This window comes from Cylas formicarius, unplaced genomic scaffold (genome assembly GCF_029955315.1).
Source record: "Cylas formicarius isolate icCylForm1 unplaced genomic scaffold, icCylForm1.1 PGA_scaffold_2__14_contigs__length_35257938, whole genome shotgun sequence".
Taxonomy (NCBI): domain Eukaryota; kingdom Metazoa; phylum Arthropoda; class Insecta; order Coleoptera; family Brentidae; genus Cylas; species Cylas formicarius.
In genome coordinates this window covers 28,051,922-28,066,488 of record NW_026844319.1, presented here as the reverse complement: position 1 = coordinate 28,066,488, position 14,567 = coordinate 28,051,922, and the positions used below count along the sequence as shown (strand labels likewise).

The 14,567-nt window shown below is 40.4% G+C and overlaps 4 protein-coding genes across 4 annotated transcripts; 1 reads left to right on the top strand and 3 right to left on the bottom strand.

Moving 5' to 3' along the window:
- Positions 1-84: 84 nt before the first annotated feature.
- On the bottom strand, positions 85-4,456 carry LOC132697739 (ubiquitin carboxyl-terminal hydrolase 5). The gene is made up of 10 exons (XM_060663328.1): positions 4,213-4,456; positions 3,849-4,157; positions 3,161-3,774; positions 3,014-3,106; positions 2,812-2,965; positions 1,349-1,549; positions 1,130-1,290; positions 647-1,077; positions 453-596; positions 85-303 (listed from the first exon to the last, which is right to left on the bottom strand). The coding sequence occupies exons 1-10, from the start codon at positions 4,306-4,308 to the stop codon at positions 131-133; spliced, it is 2,376 nt and encodes a 791-aa protein (XP_060519311.1). The 5' UTR covers positions 4,309-4,456; the 3' UTR covers positions 85-130.
- A 461-nt stretch (positions 4,457-4,917) lies between these two features.
- LOC132697740 (organic cation transporter protein) lies at positions 4,918-14,560 on the bottom strand. Its single transcript, XM_060663329.1, has 9 exons — positions 14,432-14,560; positions 14,098-14,375; positions 13,159-13,430; positions 7,781-7,967; positions 7,298-7,725; positions 6,727-7,181; positions 6,489-6,670; positions 5,230-5,366; positions 4,918-5,172 (listed from the first exon to the last, which is right to left on the bottom strand). The coding sequence occupies exons 3-9, from the start codon at positions 13,299-13,301 to the stop codon at positions 5,067-5,069; spliced, it is 1,638 nt and encodes a 545-aa protein (XP_060519312.1). The 5' UTR covers positions 13,302-13,430; positions 14,098-14,375; positions 14,432-14,560; the 3' UTR covers positions 4,918-5,066.
- On the top strand, positions 7,979-13,151 carry LOC132697742 (uncharacterized). Its single transcript, XM_060663332.1, has 5 exons — positions 7,979-8,314; positions 8,372-8,668; positions 10,750-10,829; positions 12,362-12,496; positions 12,550-13,151. Exons 1-5 carry the CDS (start codon positions 8,195-8,197, stop codon positions 12,647-12,649), a joined length of 732 nt encoding a protein of 243 aa, XP_060519315.1. The 5' UTR covers positions 7,979-8,194; the 3' UTR covers positions 12,650-13,151.
- Positions 8,768-10,754, bottom strand: LOC132697741 (leucine-rich repeats and immunoglobulin-like domains protein 3). Its single transcript, XM_060663330.1, has one exon. The coding sequence runs from the start codon at positions 10,663-10,665 to the stop codon at positions 9,832-9,834; it is 834 nt and encodes a 277-aa protein (XP_060519313.1). The 5' UTR covers positions 10,666-10,754; the 3' UTR covers positions 8,768-9,831.
- Positions 14,561-14,567: the final 7 nt, after the last annotated feature.

Genomic DNA, 14,567 nt, shown 5'->3' with positions numbered 1-14,567 from the left:
TACCGGGTGTCCAAAATCTAAATAACATCGAATAAGATCAAATTTCTCGACACTTTTAATAAATTAAAAAATTTGGTCTAGAATTCTATGCTCTTTATTGATTGTATAAAAAACAATTACAAAACGTTCCTTACATCCGTTGGTACAAATAAACATAACCTAAGTCTTTGGGGGGGTTTTCAGACAGCGCGACCTTGCTGTCGTTGAATATGACCCAACGCTCATCTTTAAGCAGGTGCACAACATAGTGGCCCACCATGGTCGACGTGCCCATGTGCGAGATGAACCCAATCAACTTGTACTCTGAAATTTAGCCCATTAGTACACACACTATGGCTAAATGTTTTAATCTAACACCTAAAATTTCAAGGTTCAGATTAAAAAAAAATCTTGACAAATTTTGACTTTATAACTCTTGGTAATGCTAATTTGAACGATGAAATGAAACTTACTGCCGTCGCCATCTTTGAAGCGAGGTCCCGAGGGCGAGCCCGCGTTGTCCAGCTCGCCCTGGTGCGAGAAAATCCAGTCCATCGCCCTTTCCACGTTATTGTCGGTCGCTTTTAGTGCTTTCGCGGCCTGATCACCGGTGAAACCTTGCAACATAACTTCAGAGTTTAAAAAAATATAAAAATCTCGCGCCTACCCATCGATACGATGGTTTCCAAGGCTTCGGGATTCGGCGTGAAAGAGGAGGGACCCGTCTCGGTGCCGGGCGGTACGAACGGATCGGAGAAATCGGAATCGGTGATGTGTTCCATGATCCAAGCGGTCGCCGCCTCCAGGCCCGCGTTGCCCGTAAAAAACACGGCCCGTTTGCACGATTCCGGCGGGAAACCCATTTCCGCCAACTTCGATAGCACCAGCTCGTCCAATTGAGGCGCGGGCGGTTTGGTGTCCGGTTCGGGGAGCAATTCCTCGCCGGGTCGGAGACCCGTACCTCTCAGGCACGACGCATCGAGTTCGTCGGGCATTTCCACCGAAACGTCGAGCTTAATCGGTACCCAGTCGTCACGTAGCATAAATTTTTTAAGCTGGATCAGGAGGTAGTCCGGGAACGTGGACAGTCGGGTGGTCCTTAAAAAAACAAACAAACAAATGATGGGGGCGGGGCGTTCAAGACGCTTACTTCCTGGCCGGTACGTTCTCGTTCACCGCAGTACTGTAGAAATTGTTGATGATTTCCGTTTGCGTAAACGACTCTAAGCACGACAAGAAATTTATCTTGGGTCGTACCACCGGATCCCGCCCCTTTCCGTCGTCAGTGCGTTTCGCCTCATACGCCGCGACCTTATGAGAACGAGAAAAAATATAAGCGCGTGCGCCCGTAGTTCGATTGTCCCCCCACCTCTTCCTTGTTCACGGCCGCGTCCATGGGTATAAGCAACGGCAATATGACGTCGCTACGAGTGAGATACTTGACTTTTTTGCTCTGACTGCACTGAAACCGTTCCTCCATCTCAAACCGGAAGCAGTCGCCCGGATCCTCGCCATTTTTGTTGTGGCGTTCGAGCAGCGTGAGGAGGTGCAGTATGAATTCTTGCACGTCCTTCCGGCAAAGTGAAATATTGTTTCGTCATAATATAATTTATTACACCATGAGGTAAAATCTCGTCATAGATGGCGTATCAAGTGTATAAACCATTTATATATACAAATTTTAATTATAAAAAACAAATTTAAAAAGGGGGGACAACATTTAAACTTTTTTTTAAAGTTAAGGTAATTTCATAATTGCTTCGTATTCATCTAGATTCTATAAGGTAGAAAACGATGGCGGAGAAAAAATCCGAGAGAAATTTTAAAAAATGTTTAATAATTTTTTTTTTGTTTGACGGGAGAAAATTATAGAAGTATGATTCTGCACTAAAGCTGCGATCTGTTTTTCCTGTGCATTTTGTTCCCGAAACAAAGGCCGATGTGTCAACCGTGTACATACAACAGTTGTTTTGTATTTTTTGAAGGCGTCGACGATCAAGGAGTGTTGAAGACGGGCAAAATAATACGAGACAATATGACAATGCAGACACAATATATGACTCACAGAGTTAGGAAAAAACTTTGTTAATATTTTATTTTTTTTACTATGGGTTCTCTTGTTACAAATTGTATTGTCAAAAAGATGTATAAGATATAGATTAATTGTATTGGGTTAATGTTGAGTAGCTGACCTAGTCAGCTAGATTTGGGCCTTTGAGATTTTAGTGTTGTAAACTGTGTATTATGTATATCATGTATTTGAAATCTCAATAAAAACTATTATTTTTTTGACAATACCTTATATATGATACGATCAATTTATTAATTTGTTTACATGCAATTATTAGGTGGTATAGCAAAGAGGTTCTCTTTTTTTATTATCTAATCTTGATTATTCATACCTTTAAGGGTGTATAAATAAATACAAAACTCCAATCTCCAGTCACTTTGTTCTAGTCAAATAAGTCCGTAGAAGAGTTTTTAAATAAATAGATTGTTTAACATTTACATTTCATCCCTGTGTTTCAAATTCGACTCTCACCATCTCAGAAATCCTAAGAGAGCAGGTCAAATTAACATCGAAATTTCAGCTCTTTGAGTTTATTTTGCCACCACTTTATTGTCAAATTAGAAAAAAATCGAAAAACACATTCTAATTGGTGCTTTTTGTAATTTTTTACCTAGAGGAAATTAGGTTCCAGAATATAATATTTATATATAACTTAATGGCCAAGTTGAATTCCGGAAATTGATTTACTCTTTTCGGCCATGGCTCTTCTAAGCCCTGCCTTTGAAGACTTTATTTAAAACGAATTTTATTAGGTGAGTCACCTGTTGCCGTTTGGTCGAAAACTCTTGATGCCCTTTGCCGATCAGCGTTTTGAACATGGACGGGCATATTCCGGGCGGATCGGCGTCAATCGGCGAGCCTGGGGGTGGTGGCACTGAGTACTTCCCCGATAAGAGACCATGGCCGAGTTTCGCCCTACAAAAAAATGTATAACCGCCAGAAAAAAACCAAAAGGTAACTTACATCTGGACGTTGAAGTCTTCCGCAGGGTTGCCGGTCGCATTACGGAAAATACCGGGGCCGCCATCAAAGTACTTGTTGATGAAATTAGGCACCCTGAAATAGCAAAGACATGTTTCCTCAAAATCCGATACCCCCGCGAAAATTTACCTAAACACCATCTGCATGGCGCTGTTTAAGTAGCAAGAGTTGCCCAGGTTGACCATACCAGTGTACCCAGGCCCATAAATAGGCTTCAATGCGCCTGAGCTCTCTTGCAGCTCCGCCCACTCGTTTGTTTTCTGGTTGAGCTCCAGCTCCAGTTCAACCATTGACTTTTCGGTTTTTTCCATGTTCGATATGTTTATACCCCAATGACTGAGGTGCTGAATCAAATAAGGGTCTTCGACCATGTCGTCTTCGGCGTAACTAAAAACGTCCGCTTTGCCGTCTTTCGTGATGGTGCCAAGTTTAACGGCCAATGGAAAGTTTGTGACTGTGTATCGCTCAATAGCGTGATTGTTACCGCCTGAGCCATCAAAGAATTTGCGGCCGCAAAGTATTGAACCATCGCTCAAATTTAACCACAGGTTTTCAGTTTTGTCACACTTCTCGCACTGCCAACCTGTTGGTGGAATTTTCTTTCCGTTTTCTAATTGAGTTAAATTTTCGGCATGCTTGGACACCTTCCTAACTTCACCATCCCAAGTGCCACTCAGCGCCTCCAGTTCTGCCACTTTGCTAGCGGAGGGCAACCTAATTATGGCCTCTACCGATAATTTTACCTGTAATGATAGAATATTTTTAGCATTGCTGTTATTTTTCCTCACTCGAAAAGATCTCAATAGTTAAAACATACTATTTCGGGTAAATCTTCGTTGGGCCAATCGAAACTGACGAAACCGGGCAAAACGACTACCTTATAGTGATCAATCAGATCAAATTTTTTCTTCCCCCCATCGGGATCAAACCCACCCACTACACCTATAGCCAATCGGGTGATTTTTTTCTCGGGGCCGTCACCCTGCGGAGGCGATGACACCTCGCGTCTTTCCCTGCTAAGATGGAGGTACACCGCCTGACCCGTTTTTCCGAAATGCCTCTCAACATGGTCCCTGCCGAATCCGTAAAAGTTGGTCAAACTAACGTACAAACCGGTATCAGTTTCCTAAAATGACGGTCCCTGTAATGGACGATGTTTGAAAATAACCGGCGTGATCTACCGGATTGTCGAATGAAAATACACATTCGTCCTTATATACTTTATCCTGCTGGGACGGAATTTTTACATTCTTCAAGTGTTGCGTTAGCAGTTCCATATCGCGAGTTTTGATTTTAAATCTCGCCTGCAAAAATTCAAAACGAGTGCGAGGCGATTATTTGCAAAAAAAATAGATGCCAAATAAATTGACAAACGGCAGTGAGGTTAGGTGCGGGTTCTTCTCTGTTTATACTGAACCTTTGTCCAATGTAAAAATAGATTGTAAAGCCCGGCAGATACAATACAATTTTTCAAGTAATTATTGCAATGTGTCAACCACCAAAATGCAAGAAATTTGGCCAGGTACTCTTTCGCGTTTGTTTTAATAGACATGTAGGTTTAACCTCCATGAAAAATATAAATAAAGTTAAAATCACGAAAACTAACTCTTAAAAGTCTAAATAAATAAAATAATAAATATGCAAGTGGAAAAACTGTTCAAGAAACAACTGCAGAACTTCACATAGATAGAAAAGTTTCGCTTTCCAAATGTATAATTGCTTCACCAAAATAATCAAAGCCCATTTTGCACGAAAAAAAATGCATCTTATCATAAAAAAATGATAGATAAAAACACATGCATTTTTAATAGTAATTTTCATCTGCTAAAAATGCATGCAGAAATATATGTAGAATTTGCATCGTTTCTACCTGGCTTTAGTAAAACGAATTTGGCGATGTAATAAAATATGTTTATTTGTGAGGAATAAGAGTTATTCAGTTTGACAAATCCAAAACAAGAACAGGAAACAACTGACTAGATTAGAGGTGAGAATGTATGGAGTATTTTGTACTTGGTCACATGGTCAGTTGGCATTATTCGCCTTCCTTGTCCATTAATATCCTTCTGGTGGTATCGCTTTCTGTCCTTGCCCGCGTCTGCACGCCATTTAAATGGATATCTTGCTCGTCCCGTACGCGTCTACAATCAATTGATTATCAACAATCCAAGGCATAAAATACCGTGGTAAAACCCTACCTTCCGAATTTTTCACCCTCCTCGAAAGTCTCGGGCAGTTTTCTGTTCAATGTTTCCGGTAACACGAGAGACATTACGCCCCCCACAAAAGACAGAGCTCCGAATATTAAAAGCGGCAACGGTTGCCAAATACGGGTCTAAAAATGGTCATTAATATTAACCAGATCTGATAACTCATCACATAAATTAAATATTTATTTTAATCTCGCAAAATAAAAATTCCGAAAAGAGTAGGGAAAATCGTTTATCGTCATCAGAACTTTAAATGAAATAACACCGTGTATTAAATCTGTGTATAACGGCAGATGTTTACTATGGTCCCTTAAAAAATATTTAACGGACCCCACCAAAAATGAAAGAAAAATTGAATAGAGTTCTCCGAACAATATACCGTTTTTACAACCTTTTATATTAATGAAATATTTATATTATATTAAATCATATTAGTGTGCTTTTTATAAATCTTCCTAAAACAGTGCCCACTTGAGGTAGCTCGATTTATATTATTAAAAACACGTTAGAAAGCCTAAACTGATTTACAATTTAATAGTTTGACATAATGAGTCTAACATATGTTGTCAGTTTTATTTTCTTATTCGTCGAAGCTTTGGAGTTATTTCTATTGCGTCTTGTGTTTGTAATTAGTAATTAACCACTTGTTATTCAATTGTGTTCCATTTTCAAAAATGTGTATAACATGTAATCGAAGAAGAAAATGTTTTTATAAGTCTACTACTAGTCCCAGAATTAATTATTAATGTGGGGGGACGAGTCCAGTGACGATAGTGATAGTACCGAAGTACAGTTCTGGAATTTCATTGTGGGATTGCAAATCTATTCATTGAGGGTTACAAAGAGAAACCCAGGATAGGTAGGCCTGCGGTTAGACCTTCAATGTATACTAACCATACCAAAATCAATGAATATTTTTGGTGCAGTTTAAACTTTTTTGCTTGCGACTTGTTTTATTTACCATTTCTGGATCCCTAAACAATTCGAACCCGAAAAAAGTATTTTTCATATAAACCAAAATTTACAATTTCCAGAATCATCTAAGCTACCTCTATATTAATCCATTTACGTTTGTAGGTTTGTGTCGGACTTTTATGTTCGAAGTGGAAGATTATCATTAGAAATTACTGGGATCCAGTTTAACCCAAGAATGGGAGTGAAAATTTAAGGATGAAGGTGATTTCGATGATAAAATGGCCAAACTGGAGCTTAAGTAATTCGGACTTAAAGATTCAACACCTATTTACCAAAATGTTAATGTAGGGCGCGGTTATGGATCCAACTCGTGCGCACGTCGAGCCAGCGCCTAGACCGGCGTTTCTGATGACAGTCGGAAACTGTTCAGTCGAAAAAATGTAAACAGCGCCGTAACTTGCGGTGATCGACAACTTCCCGATCATCGCGAGTGAGATCGTGAGCCACTGCATATCTGCGACGTCAAATTTTCATGGTCCGTGCTCGGCGCGGCGCGTTTGACCTACTCACCGGCCGGTACGACGATCGTCAGTAACAAAGCGCACCCCGACAGTATCATACAACCGCACATAACGAACTTCCTGCCCCACCTGTTCAGCGTCAGTATTAAGAACAGGTAACCGGGGATTTCGACGGCTCCGGATATCACGAAGTTCAAGTAGGGGTCGCCCGCCAAGTTGTTTGTGTTCCATGACAGCCCGTAATAAGTGATGTTGTTCGCGAACCAGTCGAAAAAAATTATAAGGGAGCGTTTCCTTAGGTTTGGGTACCTGAAAATATTGATTACGCTGGTTTGTTTGGGGTCGGCGTTTTCCTTTGCGCGCGCACATTCGGGTACCAACAGCGATTCGAGGGTTTCCTCCGCGATCGTCACTTGGTTCACCTTGGCGGCTTCGTGAATTAATCGCTTCGCTTCATCCGTTCTGTTTTGGTTAATCAGCCACCTGCATGATTCGGGGATTAACCTGAAATCGACAGCGTTGCCATTTTGCGCTATTGATCATGGATCCACCAAGCCAAAAAATAAAATACTTTAAAATATCGCTTCTCTTTGTTTTTTATTCTGTGACAACGTTCTTACCACCAATAGGATAAGAAAACGATGCCAGGCGCGGTCAAAGCCAACTGCAAGGAACGCCATTCGGTGATGTAAAGGGCGAACACCGTGGTAAGCATGTAGCCCAGCGAAAAAAACATGTGGCACACCGTTCCGGCAATCATTCGCTTCGACGGGCCGACCATTTCCAAACCTATGACGTAGGCCACGAGGAAGACGCCGGAAGTGGTCGCCCCCACCACGGCTCTGGCAATGGAAAAACTCCAAAATTCGGGCGCGAAACCGGCGAGCGCCCCGAAAACCACCTGAATAACGAGCGATAGGAAGAACGTCTTTTTCCTGCCCCACCTGTCGGACATTTCCCCGAACCCAATCGATCCGATCATCACTCCCACCATGAAAATAGAATTTCCGGTGGCGATAAGGTAGGCGCTATCACACGTCAACTGCCACTGAAAATCGCGATACAATTTTTTTTATTATAATGCCGAAATTTAATAGAATTACTTCAATCACGGCAGTGTATCCGTATAACGTGTGGTCATAAATAAATGTATCACAGTTTTGCGTTTTATTATCGATAATTATTTCGCATTGCGAATACCGTTCGTCGGCGATCTTGGGATACCACAGGTCCCACTCTCTCGCGTCCAGTTCATAACTCGAATTTGGAAGTTCACTTGGCAACTGACACCTAAAAATAATTTTTAAAATTACAAACTCAACGACCTTGGTAAAATGCAAATTGATTTACTAAGTAGGACAAAAGGCCAAGTGAAGGAAAAGAAGAAGCCGACACACCACGGGCGCATTCTGTCGTTTCGCAAACTAACTAGTTCACAACCAAAACAACTATAAGAGCGGGTAATAAACGGAATTTATAACCTAATTAAGTACGTGTAAAACCAAGCAGATGTAAACATGTATTACATCGTGATCCGTGAGCAGAAAGACACGGACACCCCAGCGGTATCGGAAACTTTAAGAAATGCTTACGTCTCCAATGTTTCCAACACTTTCTTTAACGCTCTCGTTAACGAAGTGAGTTTTATTTCATTCTGATTGAATTCCTTGTTAATAAGCAGGACCGTTTCGTAGGCTACCTTTCAAATAATTGTGATAGTGTCGGCGCTCTTGTTTATATTTTTTCAAATAAGACTCCTCTACTGTTTAATGACGGTACCCGTCATTCTCCTGCTGATGTATGTAGTAATTTACGGCGCGTGGACGATGAAATCCGCACAAATTATGTACGAAAAGAGGCCGCTGTGCGCTTGGGTCGCGGAGGCCTACGAGCCATATTTTACCGACAAGAGTCCCGTGTCATGCTCATTCAAGATTGTCACCGAAAGAGACTTCAAGGAGGATGACATTCGATTCGAAGGCAGACGAAAGGTAGTAGCACGGAATTATAGCCTTTCATATAATCCTCATGTGACAATTATCAGTTTTGACATATTTACAAGAGTGCTCACTTTATTTGGTTAGCAGACTTGGACTGATTGGCCTGCGAGTTTCCAGTGAAATCACCGAACAAGTTCTAAATTCCATAAGTTTGTGTGTCTGACAAGACATGTTATAAAACCACAAATTTAACTAGATTAGCGAGCCTTCAACATGACAATTTTGATCAACATGTAAATTAATTACATGCTGCTGCCATAATTTCATTTTCATTCTTTTATTTTTGGGTACATTTACAGATATTGTTGTCCTTGTTAAGCAGATAAAAGCAGAGATCTGCGTTACTTTCGATGAAAAATGCTAATGTATAATATAATACAAAGTACCAAACAGTAACAAGTATTATTTGCTATAACTTAGGAAGAATCCACTATAGATACAGAAACATCAAATTAATAATTATCTACATTTAACGTAACAAAAAACTGTTAGCGCTTAGACTTAGAACGCGATAGTTTTGAGAAGCTTCACATTATGCAACGTGAAAACAAACAAAATGTTGAGTGCAATAGCTTACATTTTTTTTTTCAAAATTTCCGATTTAAAAAATTTGCCATATTTTCCTTAATATGAAAGATATTTTAATTATATAAAACCTTGTGCACTGCAACCTTTTTAAAAGAAATAAAATGGTGCACTTAAAATTTGAATTCAAATATTTGTGTTTCAGGAAATTACAATTACAAAATAAAATGTGATTTATTGTTATAAAAAAAGAGGTTAAAGTTAAACTTATATAAGATTTTGTATATGACAATAAAACTGATATATTGTGAAACTTTATTGTGAGAATGTCAGAAAACATTGAATAATAAAAAGCAGGATAGCATCTAAGCCCTATTTAAGATTCAGACTCCGACGCAAAGCTTTTATTTTTTAGAGTTGTAATAAAAAATCGTGGAAGATATGGCAAATCTGTAAAATCGCCAATTTTTCAATTTTCTCTCATCGTTCACAAGAATCTGATTGCGCCATTTTTCAAGTCTCAAAAGAGTAGTTGTTTGCAAGAATGCGCCAATATTTCAAGTTGTTCACCTTGTGTAATCTCCCGTAATTAATATTATGCAAAAATTGTCTTTCTCTCACTCCCTATCTTAACAGCTAAACCACAGCGGCCGCGAGGTCGCTCCAGGTTTGAATTTTGCGTCGCAGAGATCGTTCCCTTCGACGTGTACCCGTTCCAGGTGTTCCAACTCGAAGGCCTCCGGATGTACAGCCACTAGATCGTTGTGCTGGATACGGATACTTCTAACGCACCCCGCCCCCGCGAACGTGTCCTTTTCTATCCGGGTCAGGATATTGTGATTCAAGTCGATAAACGAATCGGGTCCTGCGTCGATTCGATTCGCGAACGGTTCGAAGAAAAAGTAACCGTCGATGTGATTTAACCGATTGAAACTCAAATCGATCTGCCTCAAATTGCGCGTGTTGGAAAATATCCCTTTGCGCAGGCTGTTCAAACCGTTGCGGCTTAAATCGAGCGTTTCGAGCGACTTCAGGTTGCGGAACGCCCCCGGAGCGATGGACTCGATTCCGTTGCCGACCAGCGACAGTTTCACCATGTCCAGACCTTCGAAGACCCCCTCAGTGATCTCGCGCAATAGGTTAAAATTTAGGTTGAGGGTACGGAGGCGGGGCAATGCGGAAAACGCCCCTCTTTCGACGAGTCGTATTCTGTCGTTGACCAGCCTTAAGTATTGCAGCTTTGTTAAGTTGCGGAACGAGCCGGTCACCACAGCATCGACCGTTTGGTTTTCCAACACGATTTCTGTCGCTTCCGTCTCATAGTTAATGTTGTCCGTAAATAAGGTGACAAGGGCGCGGTCTCCGCGGTACACGGTGAAGTTTACACTCGGGAAATACGCGGCTAGAACCGAGCGTAGCCATACTAGCAGTATTAATTGCACGATTATTAATAGGTCCCGCATCGCATATCGCGGCGGACGCACTGCCCGTGCTAGCGTCTTTTATTGACGAATACGCGTTATCGATGTGTATTTTTTTTGCTTTAGATTATCGGAACCGTGGCTGTGATGAAACATTTTCATGATGCGGAACGGGCCTGGCTCTATCGGCTGGCGGTGGACGCGAGGTAAACAACGCAGAATAAACGGAGAAGTGACAAAGGGGTGGCGAACGGGGTTGCTTATACAGGGCGTTATCGATTTGACGTTGTATAATTTAACTGATGAATCTTTAATATTTTTCGCACGCCTTTCTCCTTCATGCGCCTTTTGTCATGGAAGATTGGCGATAACTTAAGCAAATTCTTTTCGTCCCGCTGCTGTTCTGGCGAGTATTTGAACGTTCATTCCGGTCCATTCTCGGGTATTTTTCTTCCGAAACTACTGTTTTCTGGCTGGACCTCGCGTCCCCTTAATTTGACTTGTGCTGATCAGTGTAGGTAATATTTATTATTCCTGAGAATATGCCGGAACTATTCGAATTTCCTTTTCTTCACATTTCAAAGGCCTCAATTTTCCTCACGCATACGGGTATGTCGTGTTAAATCTTTGCTACAAAAGAATTGCTTCATTTTGAGGAAAGTGCTACTGGCCTGTTTGATTTTGGCTTTAACCGCTACATCCTGGTCCAAACCTTTGGCAATCCAGCACCCAAGATGCTGGTTGTTGCTACTTGTATCACTTCCTCGTATATATCTTGCATCACGCCACGTTCGTTGGCCGATGTCCTTTCTTGGAAATAACCAAAACTTTAGTCTTACCAATATTGATGTTCAGTCCGTATTCGTTCCCGGCTGTTGTGTGTAAAAATTTTTGAAGCGAAGCTTCGCTGTCACCTAATAACACCCACTAGGTTTTCAACGATTTTTTTCATTGAAGTCTATGCCCTTTTGCTTCAAGAGATCAATTAATTTAGAATGTTGGAATCTGTTAAACACTTTCCCGTAATCGACGAAGCATAAGTACATGTCTTTCTGTTGGTCCCGACATTTCTGTAATAATAATAAAACTAGATATATAGAACATGTGGTACGTTTGATAGTGTCGTCCATTGTCGTTCCCCAATATCCTGTTCACATTTTCGGTATATTCGAAGCAGAATGAAACTGTTGAGTCTGAGATCGTTGCATCTTTTTGGATTTCTCGTTTTAGGTATAGGGACGACCACAAATATGCAATCTTTTGGAATATTGCTACTTCTATATATGCAGTTAAAAAGTTTATGTATACCATTAGGGCCAAGAGCACCACCGTTGTTGTTCTAAGTGGGGGTTCGACTTACGATTTTAAAATGTCTGTAGTTATTTGTTCCGGTGTATTTTAGATTTTATTTTCGTTGTGGATCGTTACAAAATTCTTTAGGCTCCTTTCAAAATCGAGAATTTGGTATTTTTAAAATTTGAAACATCAAGAAAAAATTGGTGGAAGGAAAGTCTGAGGTCTGCATCTCCTTCGTCTGGGAAAGACCTTGAAATATCAGAACTACAGTACAGATTTCTAATCCGGTAACTAAAGGATTCCGATTTAGTAGTAGTAGTCACTTATCGAGTGGTGGCAACACATTTTAGATTTATTAAATTGCTGATATATCGCGTTTCCCACACTCTTGTCGCTTCTGTATAGCGCTTTTCCGCCCAATGAACATCGACATGTTTCTTAGGTATAGGAGGAAGGGAGTCGCGCTCCGGCTAGTACAAACCGTCCGGAATTGGTGCAAAACCAACCGGTTTAACAACATAGAACTGGCGATGTCGGAGTGTCAGGAAGGGGCCCGTGAACTGTTCGCGGCCGCCGGGTAAATGATGGACGAAAGGGGTTCTGCAATTTTTGCTCTCATTGTGTTTTTAGCTTCGAAACGAAACAGCTCTATCACAAAAAGCTATTAACCAGCTTCTATATGATACAGATGTTCCATCTGGTGTGCGAAGTTAGACCTACCTTCAGCTGACTGCAGTATTAGCTTGTGATATTTAAAATATAGGACCACATTTTTTATTATTTATTTTGAGCCTCCTCCCAATCGATTCAGTGGACTAAATAAAAACTACACAAGATATCTACAAAAATATGCGACTATACAATAATTTATTGTCGAAAAAGATTTTCTTTGACTGTAATAATAGTTTTGCGAGAAATCGAAACAAAATTTCTTCATTGGGATTTCGAATATGCAAGATACATAATATTTCGTAAAAAGAAAATGAAATTATCTTTGTTACTTGCCCATGTCAAAAATCCAGGCAATGTTTCGTTTTACATGAATCATAAACTTTAATGAAGAATGTCTCGTTAAACGTCTTAAAAGTGTAATTTTGAGCTTACTACTTCTTCCAAAATAACAGCATCAAAAAGCTGACTGGATCTCGTCCAAAGAAAGGTAACTACCGCTTAATAACGGCGGACATTAAACCATTAATTATGTAGGCGCGGTGGAACCGATCTTAATCCTAAACTTACCGATACTTTGGTTCTGCCACGAGAAACACATTGCCCAACTTGTGGAAAGCGCACAGAATGGCCGGCAGACAAAGCAAAAAATAGATTCGTTTCTGGTACCGGCCGAAGTCGCCCAACAGCGGTATGACGTCGTCGTAACCCATATTTCAAGGCGAACTGTTTATTAGGAAAGGCGCGGGTTGTAGCGTCTTTTCTAATCGCTCGGGCTCACTTTATCTCTTCCCCGGCAGAGTGTTATCGCCGACCTATATCTACAGGGCGGCCTTGAATGTCTAAAACAAATCGCTCTTTGTCCCAAATGAAGACGCGATAGTTTCGTAAGTTGACGCGGAAATTTAGTCGCTTCCGTCGGACTTTCAACTGGACGCACAACAGAACTTTTGTATATTTCTCAATGGAACGAGAGAAATTCGCAACCTACCGGGAAACGGAAGCCGTTAATAAAATTACTTAACTTTAAAAGAATTAGTCCTTAAACTGTTCATAATCAACCCAGCGGCGTATCTATGCGTACCCGTTATCGAATCGCATTGTAATCTCCTTTCGAACCTCTGTTTATGTTTGTAGTGACTTAAGGATAAGTATAATTTAATTTAGTATAATTACTATTCCACACGTGTTATTCATTACCGTATACGTACAATTATACCATTTATCAACGTTTTACGTGACTACCTATGCAATTGACGAGTTACGTATTATTTATAGAAAATTGCCGTCTTATCTATAATCTTACCACTTTTGATAAAGACTTGGATTAGGATTAGAAAATTATTTGTTGATAAAAAACGGGACATTTTATAAATTTATACAGTGAACTATGTAGATTAAGGATCTGATATTTTCGGTTGGTCAATATCACACTTCCTAAAGCAAACAGTCTAAAGTTCGCGCTCTTGCAATTAAAATGAAATTTAATGGTGTGCATTTTGTACCTACCTAACCTTTTAAACCCCCGAGTTGTTCTGAAGCACAATTCACACTTTAAACCAATTGTACAGTAACCGACACACTGTTTCATATCGATGCGGATACCGTCAAATAAAATTCGCCATGCTAACTAGCGCTAAATGCAAAAATGAACCATTTGGATGTATTTATAACTGCGTTCCAGGCATTATCCCGAGGAGAATCGCTCAATTCCAGAAATCCCGATTTGCCTTATGCAACACGCGATACAATAAAAATTTGTGAAATAACAGCGGACCTTACATATCCTGCCAAAACAAGTGGTATATTAATACATGTTCTCTTGTAAATTTATACCCCTTACAAAGAATACTTCGTCTAAACCGGCCGGTTTGATATAATGTTTTTCAAATTCTTGTGACGTCTTCGGCGGAACAGTGACGCGCTAATTAACGTAAATCGTAAAAACGACGCACGAACGTCAATTCCGTTTTTCACGG

Coding starts and splice junctions, on each gene's coding strand:
- LOC132697739 (XM_060663328.1), bottom strand. CDS start 4,308: ATGGAACTGCTAACGCAACACTTGAAGAATGTAAAAATTCCGTCCCAG. Junction 4,158..4,212: donor TATTTTCATTCGACAATCCG/GTAGATCACGCC, acceptor CCGTCATTTTAG/GAAACTGATACCGGTTTGTA. Junction 1,078..1,129: donor GAGAACGTACCGGCCAGGAA/GTAAGCGTCTTG, acceptor TGTTTTTTTAAG/GACCACCCGACTGTCCACGT.
- LOC132697740 (XM_060663329.1), bottom strand. CDS start 13,301: ATGGGTTACGACGACGTCATACCGCTGTTGGGCGACTTCGGCCGGTAC. Junction 6,671..6,726: donor GACGATCGTCGTACCGGCCG/GTGAGTAGGTCA, acceptor TTGACGTCGCAG/ATATGCAGTGGCTCACGATC. Junction 5,173..5,229: donor GAGGGTGAAAAATTCGGAAG/GTAGGGTTTTAC, acceptor AATTGATTGTAG/ACGCGTACGGGACGAGCAAG.
- LOC132697741 (XM_060663330.1), bottom strand. CDS start 10,665: ATGCGGGACCTATTAATAATCGTGCAATTAATACTGCTAGTATGGCTA.
- LOC132697742 (XM_060663332.1), top strand. CDS start 8,195: ATGTATTACATCGTGATCCGTGAGCAGAAAGACACGGACACCCCAGCG. Junction 8,315..8,371: donor TTAACGCTCTCGTTAACGAA/GTGAGTTTTATT, acceptor ACCGTTTCGTAG/GCTACCTTTCAAATAATTGT. Junction 12,497..12,549: donor GAACTGTTCGCGGCCGCCGG/GTAAATGATGGA, acceptor TTGTGTTTTTAG/CTTCGAAACGAAACAGCTCT.